The 20498-nt window shown below is 37.7% G+C and overlaps 1 protein-coding gene across 3 annotated transcripts in view; it reads left to right on the forward strand.

Moving 5' to 3' along the window:
- Nucleotides 1-19827, forward strand: part of LOC132123346 (A disintegrin and metalloproteinase with thrombospondin motifs 18-like) — a 65079-nt gene extending 45252 nt beyond the window's left edge. For all 3 annotated transcript variants that reach the window (XM_059533899.1, XM_059533908.1, XM_059533919.1), the window contains 7 exons: nt 4445-4565; nt 5208-5334; nt 12769-12973; nt 14618-14812; nt 16919-17152; nt 17255-17432; nt 19131-19827. In XM_059533899.1, coding sequence (XP_059389882.1) covers nt 4445-4565; nt 5208-5334; nt 12769-12973; nt 14618-14812; nt 16919-17152; nt 17255-17432; nt 19131-19249 — 1179 coding nt within the window. In that variant the 3' untranslated portion in view covers nt 19250-19827. The remainder of the gene's footprint in view (nt 1-4444; nt 4566-5207; nt 5335-12768; nt 12974-14617; nt 14813-16918; nt 17153-17254; nt 17433-19130) is intronic.
- The last annotated feature ends 671 nt before the right edge of the window (nt 19828-20498 follow it).

Genomic DNA, 20498 nt, shown 5'->3' on the forward strand with positions numbered 1-20498 from the left:
ATCAGGACACAGACATGCTGCAATGTACTCTTGCGGGTCTTGACACTCGATCAGAAGAGGTAGAGTTTCCCCATGTGTTGTATTCATAGTCAGATGGCTAGCCGGATCACGGATGGATCAGAGACCTCCTCCTGAGCTTGATTCTGGAATAGCTGCTCTGTGTTGAGTGCCAACTGTAAATCTGGACCAGCTTTGAACAGGCTAGCATGCAGGGTCTCATGGACTGCTTCCAGGCCAATAGACTCAACCTGGATGCTCAGTGTGAGCCAAGATACAGTATGTTAACAAGTTTGCTAACTTGCCACTATGTTTTAATGTACTTGTTTTACTTCCTCTGGAAATCCTCCATCCATCAAATATCAACTTTGTTTGATTGTCACAATATCTTCTGCCATTCTGTTGATAGATTATTTTCTCCTATACAGGTCTGGACTTACTTGAGGTATGTTCAGTTTAGTGTTAATTTCGTCAGACGAGACGAGACGAAATATGTTCGTCAACTACCTTTTTTTTTTCATGACTAAGATGAGACGATCACAAGACTGCACCACTCTCCAAAAATCTCTCTTCATTTTCGTCTACACTTGTCTCTGCTTTTTCATCAGCTGTTACGCCTATATTCATAATATTCAGAACGAGTTTGCGGCTTCGCGCTGTTGCTCAAGTTACAGGTCTCATACTCCTGTTGCTGCCAGCCTGTGGCTGCAACACGAAACTGCTGAACACACAACACCCGAAGCAAACACGAGTGACAAGCGACGACGACATGCTAGGTCGAAGGAAGAGGCTCGATATTTGTGTGTTATAGTTAGCAACGGTCTGTTATGTTAAATAAATGTTTATCAGTAATAATGTGTTATAAAAAAAAATACTACAATTTTTTGACTAAAACTAGACTAAAATTAAAAGACTTTTAGTCAACTTAAACTTGACTAAGATACCTTGAGTTTTCTTTTGACTAAAACTAGACTTAAATGACAAGACTTTTAGTCGACTAAAACTTGACTAACAAAAAAAGGATATGTGAATGACTAAATATGACTAAAACTAGCAAGGACATTTTGCACAAGACTAAGACTTAATTAAAAATAGGTGACAAAATTAACACTGGTTCAGTTAGTGGTTCAGTCTTAACATTCACCTGCATTTCATTGAACATGCAACATGAATTCAAACTTCTTTGTCTGCAATGTCAAACATAGTCATGGAACTAAACTGAACCCAAGTGTGGCTAGTAAAGATTTTGGATGGTTTTAGATAACCCAATAATCTGACAGAGCATTGAGACTCTTTTACTGTGTTTATTGTGACTAACTAGGGTTAGGACTTTTAAGTGAAACCATTAAGGTTAATCTTCCCACATCAGCAGCAGCCCGCCACACACTTCCTGTCCAAAACATTAATTGAGGGCCAATCCATAGTTGTTTGAGGATGGGTGACATCTGCCTAATCCGCTGCTTAAATGTCCCGTTTTTCGTGCTTTTTTGAAGCTTTGATTGTGTTTACAGTGTGCAATATAACATGTGTTCATGTTTCGCGTGTAACAAAAACACAGTATTTTTCACACAATTCACCTGTATTCACCACCACCAATTCACCATCTGTATACCGCTGTTTTCACTGTCATAAAAACGGGCTGATGTCTTCCTTGTTCTATAAAGACCCTCCTTCAGAAATATGTAACGAGTTCTGATTGTGCCAGCGGTTCCTGTGTTGTGATTCGACACCAGCTTAGCGCACACTGCCCTCCTCGAAACGCGATTGGACTAGTTTTGAGAAGCAAGTGGGTAGGAGCATGTGCTGGAGATGTACTTATAATCACAGGAGCGTTTTTACTGATGAGATGCGCATGAAAATCAAATTAGATTTTTTTGCACAGCCCTAACATCTAGTTTACAAAGCTAAACAGCGTTGCCCTTTGTGTAATAAGTTACAGAAACTGTTATACGCACCAACTTAAATAATAAAATACACTTACCGGTTGTGGTCCATAAACAACGCCTTCTCCAGACAAAGAGGGAACTGCTCCATCTTTCAGGAATAATCTTTGTGTGAATCCGGCATTAAACTGATTGAGATTGAGAAAGCTGTCCTCAGCAAAATGTGCTGCACATAGTTTTACATGTGGATTATAATTTTCGGGAACCGAGTTAAACATAAATTGTAACCATTGATCTCTAAGCACAGCATCCCTGGGAAGGCCAAACAAAGGTGATTGGACTCTGAGATGAAAATAACAGCGTTTCGACGACATGGCGACAAACACAAACGTAACTCTTCCTCTTCTCCGTCGGAGCGCAACAAGACCCCTTGTTTGTGTATTCATGTGGGCGGAGGTTAGTCAAAAAACGGTTCTAGTGATGTCATTACTACAGGAACTAGAGGGATGTAGTCCAAACGGGTCGTTTTTGTAGGCGAATTCTGTTAAATAAAACATCTTGCTTGGCATTGAACTTTGAGCTTTAGAATTTTACAGATATTATTTATACTCTAACAACAACATTACACACTAACTAAAGTTTAAAACATGGGATCACGAAGAATGGGACCTTTAAGTTCATACTCTTACTTTAGAGAAATTTGGGCTGCCTAAACTGTTGGCTTGTGTAACCATTAATGCAATTCTTCCTTGACCCCTAAATGTCACATATTTTAAACCTTTCTGGACTTTTATTTTAGGTTTTGTTGTCCTTTAAAATATATATTTGTGGTATAAGTACCAAAAACCATTTCAATATATTTTTACACCTTTTGAGCTCTGCTAAGAACAGGTTGATTTTGGCCTGTCTAATTAATATTCATGAGCCTGTTTTCTGAGTGACGCATGGCCAGGCCAACCACAGGTAAGTGTCATGTATGCTGTAGCCTGCTGTGGCTTTGTGATCCTCACCAGGTAAATAGAAACACTGGTAATGATTGTCACTACTGAGGGAAATGTTGTCCGGCCTTACATGTTTGAGCCGATCTCCGACTCCAAATTGAAGACTATAATATAATCTCCATAATATAACATAAAACGTGTGAGATGTTTATGTACGAGTTGCGGATTTGAGGTCGGACCCAACAATGTAGGTACTGCAGCATCTTGGATGAGTAGCCTTTGTGAAAAAACAGGCATTGAATTGTGCTTGATTGACAAAGCAGTCACTTGTGAAATGTGCAGAACAAACAGTTAAGTTCGAACTAAATTGCTGTGGTATTTTTACGAATAAATTAACATTAGCCACTGGTCCCTTATATTAATGTTGTTCGTAAGCCTGTGGAATGATGTAGTTTTCTGACATCGATCAGCAGAACAGCGTTTTCTTGACATGTTTCCATGTTGTTGTTGCTCAGCAATGGCATGGACGTGATGAGCCACTAGACCTCTGTGGTCTAGTCTCACATGAATGACTACAAGATCTTCTCCAGGAACAGCTTCAAAACTATAGCATACAGGCCACTGAAACATAAACATCAATGTAAAACTTGCTGGGAAATAAAGTCTTACATTAACCACTATATGGAAATATTCGGATTCACCCAACACACAGTTTGGTCCACTTGTGCCATTTTCCAAGCTGACAAGCTTCAGTTCAAATACATAGACAGTCTAATTCAAGCATCTCTTTAAATCAGGGTCACTAGGAGCACTGTGGTGTCATCTCTCAGTCCCAATGGAGCTACAGCCACAAAACAGGAGCAGACACTCTGGCACCTTATGCCTTGCCGGAATATGAGAACATTAACAAGACAATCAGCACAACTGCATCCACTTTAAAAGCAAAATTTCAGTCAGAATAAAGCAATGATTTTTAAACAACTGAAATCATACCAGTCTGTTTTTTGCATATTCGGACTAATACCTCTAGATAATGTGATTGTAAATTTATTTTCTCCAGCATGTATATATCTAAATCGGACTACAACTGGCCTCATTATTGTGTGCTCTGAAACACAGAGGTGTGCAAAATTATGGTGTTAGTAATTTTTTTTTAAAATGTTTTTGAAAATAAGTTTCCTATATTCTGGCTGCTTTTATTTGATCAAAAATAAAAGTAAAACTAGTAAAACTGAAGATTAATTTTTAGCATCATTATTCCAGTCTTCAGTGTCCTTCAGAAATCATTTTAATATGCTGATTTGTTGCTCAGAAGTATTTATTATGTGTAATTTTTATTAATGTTGAAAACAGTTAAAAATAGTAATGCATCATAGACTGTGTTTGTGTTTGTGTTTTTAAGGATTCTTTTATGTTTGAATGGCCTTTATTTGAAATAGAAATCATTTGCAAAATTATAAATGACTACATTTTTTTCATGAATTTAATGCATCATTGCAGAATCCAAATATTACATTTCTATCCGTTTCACCAAACTTTGGAAAAATATTGTATACTTGGATATCAAGAAACCTCTTGCTTGATTGATCTTACTAAACCATGACCAACTCTTTTCCTCCACAGATTCTTCTTCAGGGTAAAAATCCTGGTATATCATGGGAATACACTCTACCACATCCGGAGAAGAAGCACAACTACACTTGGTCCATGGTGCGCTCTGACTGCTCTGCACCTTGTGCTGGGGGTGAGTTGATGCTGTATGTACGGCAAATGTTTACTTTGTTGACTCAAGTGTGGGAGAGCAGAGTTTCTATGGTTATGTGTCAGTGCAGAAGGAAGTGTATTTGTGTATTTGTCCAGGTCCATGAAATGCACCTTTGTGAGCAGCGTAAAAAAAGAAAAGTGCGCCCCTCCTTCTTCCAGACCTCCGAATCACATTGGCTCATCTCTGTGGTAGTGGCTCCTCCATTCACAGTCAGTTGTCTGAGTGTTGGTGGCAGACAGACTGCACTATGACATGCCCAGAGCACAGATCTCTATCTGCGCTCTCACACAGTTTCATTCATGCTTTTCTTTAGCGCAGACCTCTGGGCTGCCCCTCCTGGCCTCTCACACTGACAGAGGCCCGGCTTTGTTTGCCACAACAGAAGCCACGCTACAGTACTGCCATTCATCCTGAGCTCCCATAATCTCCAGAAAGACTATTCACAAACAGTGTGCTCCGAGCTTTCCTTTTAAAAGATAGCTCAGAGGATGCATTAGTTTATCGCATGATAAAGACGTATGTTAGGCCGGTTCAGAGGGATGGATCTCTGTAAAACGTCCAAAGAAAGAAGTTGTGTTCATGCTCACTATCTCTCTGTATCTCTTTCCAACTCTCTCTCAGGTCGGGTCTCGACGAAACCCATTTGTTTGCATGATCAGAACACGCAGGTCAACTCTTCACTCTGCAACCCTGAGACCAGACCTGTTGTGGGCTCTCACCTGTGCAACACACAGCCCTGCCCTGCCTAGTAAGAGTCTCTGTGTGTGTGGGCATGTTTTTGTGACATATCAGGACACAACTTGGTATAATGACATGAGTATGACACTGGTATTACAAGGAGAGGGTGACTTATGAGGACATAACCCATGTCCCCATTTTTCTAAATGCTTATAAACCATACAGAATGAGTTTTTTTGAGAAAGTAAAAATGCACAAAGTTTCCTGCGAGGGTTAGGGTTAGGTATAGGTTGGTGTAGGGCGAAATAATATACAGTTTGAACAGTATAAAAACCATTACGCCTATGGGATGAACCCACTTTTCACAAAAACAAACGTGTGTGTGTGTGTTTGTAGGTGTGTTACTCTGTCTGACTTCCTTGTCCCATGCTTGCTACTTTCCAGCAGGGTTGGATACAACTGAGATTTTAAAATGTAGCTCCCTTTCAATTCATGAGTTTGAGTATTAATTTGAATTGCTCACACCCAACACAGCTTGTTGGAAGTTAAATTGGAAAGAAATAATATATAAAACCTGCACACAAGACCTTTTAAATTTCTTTAAAGTTTTGATATAATGGAAGTAGCAACAGAACAGTGTTTTTTTCCAGATTGTTACATTCATCCTTGTGAAACAGAAAAAGAAAAGAAATGTAGGGTGGGTACTTGGTTTTTTCAGTTGGTTTTGATTTGAAGGAGGCAGATCTGAATGCAAGATTGCAGTCGATTGTGAAAGGGGCGGGTTTAATTGGATTCAGTGGTTGGAGAAGTCGGTCATACGTCAGGACTTTCACTCAGATTCCACAATATGAAAAAAACTAATCATTGTAAGATCATGTTATGACATTGAAATTAAAAATCATGATGTCAAAACAAACATAAGCATGAATGAATCATGGACAGTAAGAACAATATAATGCATTTAGAAAACAAAATGTGGATTTTAATTTTATGCTGATCTCAAATATGTTTTTTTAGTTCTAATTTTATCTTCACAAACCTTCCTTTTCTAGCTAAAACGTGTATTTAAATTACATTTTATTTCAATTAAATGTCCTTAATTTCAAACCAGTTTGCTACTTCCATTCAAATTCAAAAATTTAAAAAAATTCATTCCAAATTCATTCCAGCGCTATTGGTGGGCATGGTGCCCTGGTATGTCTGTGTGAAATCAGCTGTGTTGGCTTCAGCGTGAGCATAACCCAGCTTAAAGCTCTGAGAAGTCACGTTCTTCCTTGGATTCTTTTCTCTGATTCATTCCTTAAAATAAAACAGGATTAACATAGCCTCCAGACAGGGACTGACTGTACCCTTACTGCCCAAACTCCAGCTCCAAGCCACAGCCAGCCACACACACACCTCTTAAGTTATACAAACTCAATACATAAATACACCAGATTTCACAATAAGGCATATATACACACAATACTAGTCTCTCATTCTGTCTTTTGTTGACTACAGAGAACTACTACTCAAATATTCCAAGAACTGAAGCCATATTTATCAAAGACTCCCACCATATTTACAATGAGAGTTATGAGTGAAAGGGAATAGTGTTATAATTTGGATTGAGGAAGATAAATGGGAAAAAGGCACCTTACAGAAGTTGATGAATGAATTGGATAGAGGCATTGTACTGTGCGAAAAACATGCTTAATGATCCTTTAGCGTGGAAAAAGAGAGAACGAAAAGCAGAGATTGTCTCTCTAGGGACCCTGGGAAAAACATTCTCAGTCTAGGTGTCAGAAACCTCCTCTGGGCTCTGGAGACTATAAAAGGAACTGCTCAAAACAGCCTTTCTCTGGCTGTCTCAAAGCTGAAGTCAATCTGCCGGTCCATCTTCCTTTTGAGAGTCCTGCTGCCATTCTTACAAGAGCAACACTCAGCTCGACTTGATTTACTGATCTCTTGCCTTACAGAGGCATCTACATACCCAGCATCCCTCACTTGCCAGGGTGAAAGGCATTGACGCACCATTCTGGAACTCAGATAACAAATCACCCCTTCCATCTTTCCTCCCTCCGTCTGCCTCACTCTCTTTTTCTCTCTGGCCTTGCATCGTGTGAAATGTTGGCTGCGACTGATTATAATGTGCGGGCTATGGCGAGGCGATGCTAAAAGGGGAAATCAAGACCATATGATTGTTTCCTTACAGCAACAAGCCCTAACCGATTTGGCTTGTCCCATCCAAAGCCTGACAAATAGTCCAATAACAGTGTAATTGAAAACAACGGCAGGGTTGACGGGAGAGCAGTATGTCTGCGGTGGTGCTGGAAATGTTGAGACAGACTGCACAGGTTCCCATCACTCACCATCAGTGTCTGCCTGTAACCCTAAGACATTTTAACTTGGTGAAAGGCTTTGTTTAGCAGTAGAGATTACTAGTGATCCCAATCTCCTTCTGTTGGCGTCACAACTCAATGACATCACCTTCCTGTGGGTCACAAAATGAGTTAGTTACCTTACCTACATTGGAAAAGCTATTAAAGGGAAAGTTCCTCCAAAAATGAAACTTCAGTCATCATTTACTCTTCTTCATGTGAAAAATGTCTGTTTCTTGTCCTTACAATGAAAGTCAGTGTTTCAGTCTTTCATAACAAAACAGTCGTCCCTTTGGAATTAGAAGGTTCTATCTGCATTCCGAGTAGTTTTGAGATATTGAGCTTCAAAATTTTTGTGTTCCATTTGACTGTGTAGATAGAACCTCATTGTTTTTTAAATAAAAAGTCCCAAAATTTACACAACATTAAAAATGTATCACATAATGTAAATACGTTGACACAGAATAAGAATATGTGAATAACTCAATTTTGACAAAAATGTCAGATAGAACCTTATAATTCCAAGGGGTTGTTTTGCAGAAGAAATAAAGTCATACAGGTTTGGAATGACATAAAGGTGAGCAAATGATGAGTTTTAATTTTCATCCCTTGAAGTGCTTTTCAAATGTATGTACGACAGAGTATTATGGTAAATATTTAATGGCCTTGTGCTTTTTATTCTCTCTTCATGAGATTCCCACCATTCAAAATGGATTTTCTTCTCTTTGTGTAAGTCATACAGCAAGTGTGTTTATTGTTCAGACAGAAAGGTCTTAAATCCCACAGTTACTAATGACCTCCCCCACTGTATGCGGAGTTCTGTTTCCCCCCATACTGAATGACATCACAGCCTTACGATATCAACTACAGACTCCGGGAAAATTATTTGTTTGAGGCATTATGTTCTTTGATTTATGAGTGCTGAAAAAAAAGAAAACTAAAAAAAAGGGTGCAGGAAAGGGAAAATAAATACAGTGAGGGAAGAAAAAATTTGACCCCCTGCTGATTTTGTACCTTTGCCCACTGACAAAGAAATCATCAGTCTAGAATTTTAATGGTAGGTTTATTTTAACATTGAGAGAAAAAAAAAAAATCCAGAATAATGCATTTAAAAAAGTTATAAATTGATCTGCATTTAATGAATGACATAAGTATTTGATCACCTATCATTCAGCAATATTTCTGGCTCCCAGATGTCTTTTATAATGAGCTGAGATTAGGAGCACTCTATTAAGATCGTAATCTCAGTTTTTTACCTGTATAAAATACACCTATCCAATCAATAAATAAATAAAGCAATCAATCAATCAATCAATCAATCAATCAGATTCCAAACTCTCCACCATGGCCAAGAACAAAGAGCTGTCCAGGGATGTCAGGGACAATATTGTAGAACTCCACAAGGCTGGAATGCGCTGCAAGACCATTGCCAAGCAGTTTGTTGAGAAGGTGACAACAGTTGGTGCGATTATTTGCAAACGGAAGAAACACAAAATTATTGTCAATCTCCCTTGGTCTTGGGCTCCATGCAAGATCTCATCTCATGGAGTTTCATTGATCATGAGAATGGTGAGGAATCAGCCTAGAACTGCATGGGAGGATCTTGTCAGTGATCTCAAGGCAGCTGGGACCATGGTCACCAAGAAAAAAATTGGTAACACACTACACCACGAAGGACTGGAATCCTTAGGCACCCGCAAGGCAGGGATGGACGATATATCGCATGCGATTGTCACGCGCATTTCGTCAGTAAAGCCGGTTCCCTGATTAGCGATAAATCGACATCAAGCTCAAGAAGAAGCACATTAAGGTCCTGGAGTGACCTAGCCAGTCTCCAGACCTTAATCCCATAGAACATCTGTGGAGGGAGCTGAAACTTGGTGTTGCCAAATGTCAGCCCCGAAACCTTAATGATTTGGAGAGGATCTTCAAAGAATCCCTCCTGAGATATGTGCAAACCTGGTGGCCAACTAAGAAAGTCTGACTTTGCGAAGGGGTCAATTACTTATTTCACTCATTAAAATTCAAATCAATTTATAACTTTTAAAATGCAGTTTTCTGGATTTGTTGTTGTTGTTGTTATTCTGTCTTTGTTCAGATAAACCTACCACTAATATTTATAGACTGATCATTTCTTTGTCAGTGGGCAAACGTACAAAATCAGCAAGGGATCAACTAACTTTTTCCCTCACTTTAGACCTTTGGAAGCACTTCAAGAAAAAAGTATGAGCATGCATTCAAAACAGGAGAGCAAGACAGAAGCTTCTGCTTATCTTTCTAGCAAATATCTTCAGTGTTGACAGGTCTGCCCATGTTTTATTATGGAGCAAGAGAGGCCGCATCCCTGTGGAAATTGAGCACGTCTAGCTGGCCAGGAATCGAGCGCTAATCTCTGGACTATGGCCTACAGGACTCAGTCTGACGACGTGCTCCCGGCTGCAAATGCTGCCCTGCTGTTTCTGTGAAGCGTGGAGTGAGGTGACTTCAAACACAGGATGGGCCCAGAAGCAGCCAGCTTGATTTGTTCCCTAAAATGTCACGAGGAGAAAAATGCACATGCCTTAAAATACTTTTTCAGTGCCCTCTGAATTTTCCTTCTTTTCTTTGGGTTTCTTAGTTGTGTTGCATGATTGCATGTTTTCTTTTATCTTCAACCACCAAACAGATTTAGGAATTTCTTAACAGACTTTTGTAGAATTGACCACCTTTTTGTGAAGAAATTATTTCATTAATTCAAAAACATTAAATCTTACTCACCCCGAACGTTTGTGTACATGATCACCAGAAAAGAACAAAGACTATTGTAATGAATAACAATAAAAACAATTTCATACAAACAAACATAGCTAAAGTGGTTAGAGCACATACTTTGGTCTGTTTAAAGTAATATTTTTAGCAAAAATGCAAAATGTTGCGTGGGTTTAGGAAAATACATGGTTCTCTTAGTGCTCTTAAACTTACAAATGCTTCCAAACCCAAACCATTCCCTAAAGAGTGCTAAAAATTCAGCCTTTGTCCCACTGTACGACCAATGGTAGCTTAAATTTCATTGAGTGATTTGGAATGAGTATCTATTATGGGTGCATCATTCTGGGTAGACATGGAGAAAATGCCAGCAAAATCAGACCATTTCCGGAAATGTGATGCAGTCTGCAGTATTGTCCCCAAAGATATGTGTTCTTTAATTGTATAGCTTGAAATATGCGAATTATTGAAAGATTCCAGAAATACGAAATTAAAACAAGCACCAGCAGTGGTTTGCAGTGAGGCATGGCAAGTCAGCTCTTTGATCAATGACACATTGTCATTTATGAAGAGATGAAGAGATGACGAGGGGGAGTGAAAAGACATAGTGTGCTATGGATCGTGTTTCTTCTCTCAATTAAAATAGCAGTTTAACCATCTCCCTCCAGTTTGTCAGATGGGTGGAGAGAAAACTAAAGGATTTTTCTCAGCTGGGTGGCTCAAGTCTGTGTGAGTGGTTGGGTGGAACTGGGTCTTCTAAGAAGTCGACCCGGGGCGTCTGTACGGTGTTGCGGCCACGGCTCTCGTCATAGCTGTCATTTGCTCTAATCTCTCCCCAGACTGCCCAGCTCTATTTTAAAGCCTCTTTTCATCCATAGCCAAGAGAAGCAAGGAAATATTTGCAATCTGAGCACTGGAACCAAGCTTTTCTGACAACTAGTGTTGAGGTTTAGACAGGTTTGTATATATATATATATATATATATATATATATATATATATATATATATATATATATATATATATATATATTTTTTTTTTTTTTTTTTTTTTTGTATTTCAGACATAAATACACTCTGAATTTAGTCAGTATTTTATTATGCCATATTTATTATCTAAAGTTAACAAAATTACCATTATTGTTGTAGTCCAAAAAAACAACATCTTATTTAATGGAAGACACACACATTTTACACAAATTTTAGGGTCTGTAAAAAATTTGGGTTCAGTAGGATTTATTTATATATATATATATATATATATATATATATATATATATATATATATATATATATATATATATATATATATATATATATATATATATATATATATATATATATATTAAGAATATTGATAATAATATTAAATATTTCGCAATCGATAAATCAGCATATTAGAATGTTTTCTAAAAATAAAAAAATTATTTTAATTTGTAGTAATGTTTTACAATATTATATTTTTTTTACTGTGTTTTTGATTAAATGAATGCAGCCTTGGTGAGCCAAAAGTCAGAAACATAAAAAAAAAAAATATATGACATTTGAATGCTGGTGTATTTATTAGTTTAGTTAAACATACCGATATTTAAGAAAAATATGTTAAGTACTCACATGGTTGCGAAAGTATGTGCTGAATAACATTTTCTGTATATTCTTTATTCTTTAGTTATTCATTGTCTGTGTTTTATTGTGCTGATAAATCAAATATATACAGAATGCGTTTAGGTGAGTCTTGTCTTGTCTTTGTTTCCTTCGTTTTACTGATAATCAAAAAAGCCTTCTTTAATGTACGTGTTTGTCAGTAATTTCACTGAGAGGCTTTCGCAGCTTCAACTCTTTATTTTAACTGAATGGTTGGCCATAGGGGGGCACTGTTGCAATTTCACAATAATGTGTAAGCATTCATATTTTATGAGTATTCAGAAGGAAGACACTGATGCATGCCAAATGATGTTAATCATATTGCTGTAGTGAAACTGATTAATCTATTACAGAACCTAGGAATGGTATTTTATAATGTGCATGATGCAGAATTAGAAATCGTTTTTTATGAACTCTCTTGATGTGTCTCTAACATTCCAGTTCTTAGGCTGGAAACTTTAACTTATAGGATAAGTGCATGTTTGTATATGTCGATGTGAGCCCACAAGAGAGGAAGGGTGCAGACAAATGTATGTGGTCTCTTCATTAGTCTTTCCATCATGTGGTTTACAGAGTAAATTGGTCACAATCTAACACTCATCCCATTATGTAGATTTGTTTGAAGAAGGCTCTGTGTGTGTGAATGTGTCTCACATGTCTGCCATATGGGTGTAAAATGTTCTCTTCCATGTTAAAATATGCTGAAACGTTCAAACACGAGGTTCATGTCTGAAGGTCAAATTGTTTGTCTTGCCAGTTGGACGACAGGTAAATGGGGAGTGTGCAGTAGAACATGTGGAGGTGGGCAGCAGACACGAAACATCCGCTGCATGAGGAAGGTGACATACCAGCGGGAGGAGGTGGCGGCTCACTCCTTATGTCCAGTAATGGCTCCGGCCCAACTACAGCCCTGCAGCACACAGGCATGTCCTCCAGAGTGGAGCACCGGCGCCTGGTCTCAGGTATGTTTACATAAACATGCAACCTACATAACATCACCTCTAGTGGAATTAAGATGTCATCATCACTTTTGCAACTAAAGTCCATAGAAATCTTTTGCAACATTATAATAATGTCTTTACTATTTCAAATAATTTGTGTTTTTGAACATTCTATTCATCAAAGGATCCTCAAAATTCACATATCCACACAAATATGAAGCAGCTCAACCACTCAAGGTTTAACTCATCGTTTTAACTCAGATAATAAGAAGAATAATGTGATTTCTTGATTTGCAAATCAGGATATTTTAATAATTTCTAAAGGATCGTGCGACAATGAAGACTGAAATAATGTCTGCTGACAATTCAGCTTTGGCATCACAGTAATAAATTACAATTTTAAATACATTTAAAGAGAGTTTTTTTGTTTGTTTTGTTTTTAAGTTGTAATAATATTTCACAGTATTACTCTTTTTACTATAGTTTTTAAAAAATAAACGTGGCCTTTGTGAGAATAAGAGATTTCTTTCTAAAAACTATAAAAAATATACTTATCCCAATGTTTAAAGTCAGGTATGAAACATAAAATAGTCACAGTGCAAAGTATTTCATGCAGATTCTTTTCTGTTCTTTAGTAAAATACCCAGGTCCTTAAGAGCTCTAACAGTGCATTTTGTCTTGTGGTATTGATTGGTTTGACTCGCTTTAAAACTTTACGTCCTCCTTGATAAAGTTACAGAAATAAGTGTCAAAAATGTAAAATATGTCTTTCAAATTTTAAAATGAACTTCAAGTCATCCTCATGTACAATAAACCTATTGTAAGCTAACTCTCCTTCCTTCCATGATGCTAAAAAAGGGCAATTTTAGCTTGTGTTCCTGTTCTTTTGCTTGCCCTTGTGTAAATAATCAAAACATAACGTTTAGTTGTCTAATCATGCCCAGAACATGTTTCTGAAATTCTGCTATATACCCTTTTATAGAAATCTTTCCCTAAATGACAACACAGGCGTATCAAATTTTGAAAGTGACCGAAATATGAGGTGAAGGTTTGAGATGCCCAGAAAAACACAATGGAAATGCTGAAACACTACTGCCCCCTGCTGTTATTGCACATGTAGCACATTGTGCTCCATCTGTCTTACTGTTGCATTGGTCTCATTAAGAATCTGTTCTGCATATATTGTACTTCTGAAAGTGTCCTTTCTGAAACCTAAGTGATTTGGGAAAGTGTAACTTTAGACAAATGACTACTTCACACATGGTTTAATCTAATATTTTGTAATAACTTTAGCTGTTGCTACTTGTGTATACTTTAAGTTTCCAAGTACACACAAATAGAATGTTGAAACATGTTGCCAGAGTTTATTTCATCATTAGCAGCAATGCTGAATTCTTGATTTTTTTTTCTCAGTGTAATCTAATGTAATATGTTAAATCATAAATCTTTGAGAAGATTTTGCAGTTGTAGTTGATATTGACTGAATTCCTCCTAAAGGTCAGGTTGAGTTCGCACCGCCTGTCTCCAGAGTTCATATCAACTGTTGTTTGAGGTGAACTGCATGCCACTGTGACCTTTACAATGTTTAAACTAACATCACCCAAAGACCACATTAGAGTAACTCTCTCTCTCCGTGTTTGTCTTTCTTTCTTTTCTTCTCTCTAGTGCTCTAAGACCTGTGGGCGAGGGTTGAAGAAGCGCAGTGTTTTCTGCAGGAGCACCGATCCAGGTGCTAGGGCTGTGGTGGTTCCTGACAGCATGTGTAAATTACACCTGAAGCCCAAAACCCAGGAGACCTGTGTGCTGAGCCGATGCCCCAAGAATGAGCGTCTTCAGTGGATAACTACCACCTGGGGAGAGGTAAGGCCCCTCATAGGAATATCAAAGGTTATGTAGAAGCATTCACACAAACAGTACATATGTAGCATATGCATATATTCACCCATTTAGCCCTAATGAAGAAATTATTCATGTGCATATTAAAGAGACATTAACATGGAAATCTCACAATGCTAACTTATATTCATATCCAGGCAGCATACAAGCCATTGAAGCCATGGGCAAGATCATGGCAAAGTTCTTTTTTGTTATTCACTTTAAAAGGTTAGTTCACCCTAAAATGAGATATTTTAAGATATTTTTGATGAAATTTCTCTGACCCTCCCATATACAGCAACGCAACTGTAATGTTCCTAGGTCGAGAAACGTAGTAAGGACATGGGTAATCCGGCCCTTGTGACATCAGAGGCTCAACTTCAATTTTGTGAAGTAGTGAGAATATTTTTTTTGTGCACAAAGAAAACAAAATTTGTGTACATTTATTCAACAATTCTTCTTTCCTGAGATACTGTCTTCCGCCATTTTGGAGATTACCCAAGAGCATAATCAATGTAATCAGCGTTGTTTACGCTAAGGGGAAAGCGTGCGTATGCATTGTGATACTCTCCAAAATGGCTTAAGATGGTAACTCTGGGGAGAAGAATTGTTGAATAAAGTCATTATTTTAGTTTTCTTTGCGCATAAAAAGTATTCTCGTAGTTTCGCAAAATTTAAGTTGAGCCGCTGATGTCACATGGACTGTTTTACCGATGTCCTTACTATGTTTCTGGACCTGAGAACATTTCAGTTGCGTTGTTGTTTATAACGGGTCAGAGAGCTCTCAGATTTAATCAAAGATATTTTCATTTGTGTTCCGAAGGTGAATGAAGGTCTTATGGGTTTGGAACGGCATGAGGGAGAGTAATTAAAATAATTTTCATTTTGGGGTGAACTAAAAACATTTTTTTAATCACTTTTGTAGTGATATACTGTTATTGAATATACCAATTATTACATGTAAACATGTGCTGTATGCTTTCATCAAAATAAAAAAATGTCAAAGAAAACAGCAGTTAAGAAAACATCTGATCTCAGCGATGTGGATATGTTTGGAGAAGCTATGCAATTCCAGTCAAGTCACGCCACATTTATTTAAGTACTTTACACAATAGTTTTAGTAGCTTTAACATAAAACAAACAAACAAAAAACATTGCTTTCAATTATTAATACTACTTAAAGCAGCTGTGACTGATCTTGACACTTGAAAAGTTGTCCATGTCAAAGTAGTCGGAGCCTGAGAGCACAGCTGCCTATTGTATAATCACTAACTGACCAATTATAGTTTGAGATCGTTTACTAGCAGTTTCAAAGTGTTTACTACAAGCTGTTTCGAATTCCTGGAAATGAATGCCAAACAAATTCAATTTTGGTCAGATATTTTTCAAAATGACATCACACCAATTCGTTCTTCAATTTGGCTTCAAGTGTATTTGTATGACTATATGAAGAACACATGCTAGTATTCGCTATAGAACTTTTGTCTAGATTTTTAGCCTGATTTACAGTTTAAAGGGGTTAACACTATAGTTACCAAAAGTCAGAGCCAGTCTACAGATTTAAATTGAGAGATTTCACTGAAAATCACATTTGCGTGTGACGGGCTCAGATTTTATAGCTTCATACTATAATTTGATGATGTGAGCCGATTTTAGTTTTTTTATTTAGTGAAAGAGGCATAGTGAAGAGGTGAATGTATCTTATGAAGGTTTGTTGTGTTCGAATTGACTGGAAAGTCTGAAAGGTTTTGATCCTCAGTCGTATGATGAGCACTTTTACCTCTACAGCCATTTACAAAGTCAGCAAGTGTTTGATTCCTAGTTTTTAAAAATCACTTTAGATTTAAAAAGTTTAGTGTATTCCAGTCTTGCAATGTTTATTCAGAAACAAGCATTTGATTCCAGACGGCTAAGTGACACTTTCCATTCTGCATTTGTACTTCAGCATCTCTCTCCTACAGACTAGCAGCATTGTTAACCCGCTGCTATGGAGGAACGAGTTGATCTTGTAGTGAGGGTGTCAGGAATATTTGTGTGTGTATATATATATTTAACTACCTTATCATCTGATTGTCCGGTTATTTAATGTAGTGTTCAGCCTCCTGTGGAGCAGGAGTAAAGAGAAGAGAGCTGCAATGTGGGGAGAAAGACTCCCACGGAGGCTATACAGAGTTCCCGGCAAGGAGGTGCAGGAACCTCCGCAAGCACCAAGCAGACCTTGAACAAGCTTGTAATAATGGCCCCTGTCCAGAGCCCCCACCTCCCCAGCTCCTCCAGCCCAGCATTTCTGTGACTCTGGGCTGGTACTCCTCCCCTTGGCTGCAGGTATGAACATCTTTGCTTATCACAACCAATCAGGGTTCTGTTCTGTTCTGTTTCTATTCTGCCAGAAATCTAATCTGACTGTCCTGTCTGTGTGTCTTTCAGTGCACGGTGTCCTGTGGTGGTGGGGTGCAGACACGTACCGTTCAGTGTCTGAGACAAGGGCGTCTGTCAGTGGGCTGTTTACCTCATCAGAGACCCATAAGCTCACGGGCCTGCAATACACATTTCTGTCCTGGTCCAATCCTAGTTCCTGTCCCACCTCCCTCACCTACACTTAAAGGTACAAGCTGGTTACCTTTAGATTTTCATTTATTGATTTAGAAGACACTTAAATCCAATGTACACTATCGTCCAAATGTTTGAGGTCAGTAAGGCTTTGAGAAATTAGTAATCTATTGCTCAAAAGTGACAGTAAAGACATTATAAGTTACAGTATAATAACATTGCTGTTTTTTTAATTCTATTTTTTTTGTTTTTATTTTTATTTTTATTGAAGAACCCTAAAAAAATTGTCTTAGTTTTCACAGAACCATTAAGCAGCACAGCTGATACAAAAAAAAGTGCTTTCTTAAGCACTAAATCAGCCTATTAGAATGATTTTAGAATGATTCTGACCCTAAATATTTGGATAGTGTATATATATAGTTATATAATGTATATATTTAATTACAGCTAGTGTGTTATCTTTTTGGGTCTTCCTGAAAATCAAACCCAAGACTCTGGTGCTGTAGGCAATAATACATATCAATTTATCCTAACGAGGTATTAAAATGAGATGTGCTTCAATACAAACTTCAGAACTGGCATGCCATTGAAACAAGACAAAGAGAAGTGAAGTGTGAGCTGTATTCTGAATCATTTGCAGAGGTTTTGTTAGGCATGTAGGCCAGAAAAGCATTATAATCTAGAGGTTAAAAGAGTTTAGATAAGGAGTTGTGCTGCAGATTCAAGTATGAATGGCCTGATCTTCTCCAAGTTGTACATGAATCTGCATGACCAGACTGTCATCACAATAAGAAGTGAAATGTAGCTAATTTCCTCTCATTGTTAGTTCCCTCCCTTCCTTGCAGTTATAGAACACAACCAGGAAACTAATTGTTAGCTCACGGATCAAACCAGCAACTTTTGGTTGCAATCCCTGAGTATCGAACACTACACCATTCCAATCTTTTTACTTCAACTCTTATCTCACTCAACAGTACCTGTAATGCCTGAATGGGCTTTCCACTGAATGTTCATTGGTTATGACATTCTACTGAGTGTTGATTTGTTATGAACTCTCATATCTTGTTCTGTAGCTCAGCTGGTGGAGCATGAAGTTAGTAATGTCATGGGTTGGATTCTCAGGAAACATATACTGATAAAATATATTGCTTTAGATAAAGCATCTGCCAGTTGCATAAATGCATGTATATTTCCCACAGCCACAGTGTTAATTGTTGTTGTTGCTTTTTTTACATATGCATCATATGCAATTATCAAGCTTGATAAACATCTGGTGTTTACACTTATTCATTATGTAGTGGGAAAAAGAATGCCCTTTATTCTTGTTGATTTGGAACCACATTGGTAGGTCAAATGACTGTCTGCCATGATTTAAATAAGAAACTGAAATACATTGTGTGATTTAAACAAAATCATTTAAATGAACGAATCATAATCGTCATGTACTGTACACAGCTTAATTATAATGTTAATGAAAACATAAAGATCTCTCCTCCACAAAGAGCAGAAGTCTGTGTGTGTGTGTGTGTATAATTGTTTATTCTCATGGGAGAACTGAGTGTGAGGGCCTTCAGAGCGCAGGTCAGGTTCTTATCGGTATGCCGGTGCAGTATTTCCAAGTGCTTTGCAACATCCCCACAATGTCTCTATTCAGAGTAAACAACACTTACAAAAACACTGAATGTTTGTGTTAGCACTGTTGTTTTTAAGGGTAAGAATAAATAATAGTCATTATGTGTCTTTCCATTAACAGAAGACCAGCCTTGCATTGACTTCTTCAGCTGGTGTCATCTGGTGCCTCAGCATGGTGTTTGTAATCACAAATTCTATGGTCAACAATGCTGCAAGTCCTGTTCCGCCAAAAGACAGTAAAGCAGAAGATATTCCCATGAACCTCCTCACTGACTCTGAGATCTGAAAATCATTGTCATACAGATAACCACTATGGACAAAGTTGATATTTGCGAGATGTGGTAAAGAGACATTCCACTGGACCATGTCTTGAGAGATAATGAGAGCCTGGTATCAAAGGAACTCGAGAAACTCTGTACATTCGAAAACTGCGCCTGGATCTGGCTTCATCTGTGGTGTATCTTGCCTAGAATTGTGTTTCTTCAATAACCAATCTGCAGAACATTTATATTGTAAATATCTCTGCTTGTTCTTTTATGATTGGAGACGTGACCAGAGGTTAAAGCCATTAAGAGACTTTCATCATCACTTCATTTGTATGCTACATTGAAGACCACCAGATGAACAATGGTGTGACTGTGTGCATCTGAAGTACTGTAGAAGTCTTTGAGCTCCAGGTGAACCCATGAGACTGTATGTTTACCAGCAGATCTGTACAGAACTGAGGGATGATTCACACAGCGTTCCACTGCACTGCTTTTTAATAATTTCATCTATGTATACATGTTCTCGATGCTTGTCCGTTGCTTCGTGTCTTGCTGCTTCAGCCTGTAATCATTTAGACTAAAGGTGTGGTCACATTTGTGAAATTTTGCATCAGAACTGTCAATTGTCTAATGTTAGTAGTGTAGTGATGTATGAAGCACAGCTCACACAGAAATAACTTTCAAACTAAGCAACTTTATTTGTTTACGCAACAAATCCACGTTGTACAACTTGAACCTATTACAAAATCTGCACAGGGAAATCTTCCTTTCCCTGTGCAAAAGTCTTGATTACATGGATTCCTATTGAAATGACTGGAATTTGATGAACAATGGTAATTGTGACCACACCTCAATACTGCCTGCTTTGCATGACTGCTTTAGTTTGAATCAGTGAATGTGATGAATCAGTATTTTTGGTGCAATAAGAAGCGCAGCGCACATTCTTATTCCATCATCTTTTTGTTTCACAAAATAATTAAACTTATATATTTTATTAGTTCATGTGTTTACTTCACTAAAAACAAACACTCTGTTCTAGTATATATATGACCTACAGTAACTTTTCCTCCTGTCAAGAGAGCATCCACATCTCTACCATGCAGGCTTATGATTTTAATTCACATTACCATGCATCAGTTTTCTCTGTGAAGCTGGTGTAACCTGTAAGGTTGAATCACAATCCCACCTGATTGCAACAGAAGACTAAAGCAGACAAGATAGAT

Source organism: Carassius carassius, chromosome 3 (genome assembly GCF_963082965.1).
Source record: "Carassius carassius chromosome 3, fCarCar2.1, whole genome shotgun sequence".
Taxonomy (NCBI): domain Eukaryota; kingdom Metazoa; phylum Chordata; class Actinopteri; order Cypriniformes; family Cyprinidae; genus Carassius; species Carassius carassius.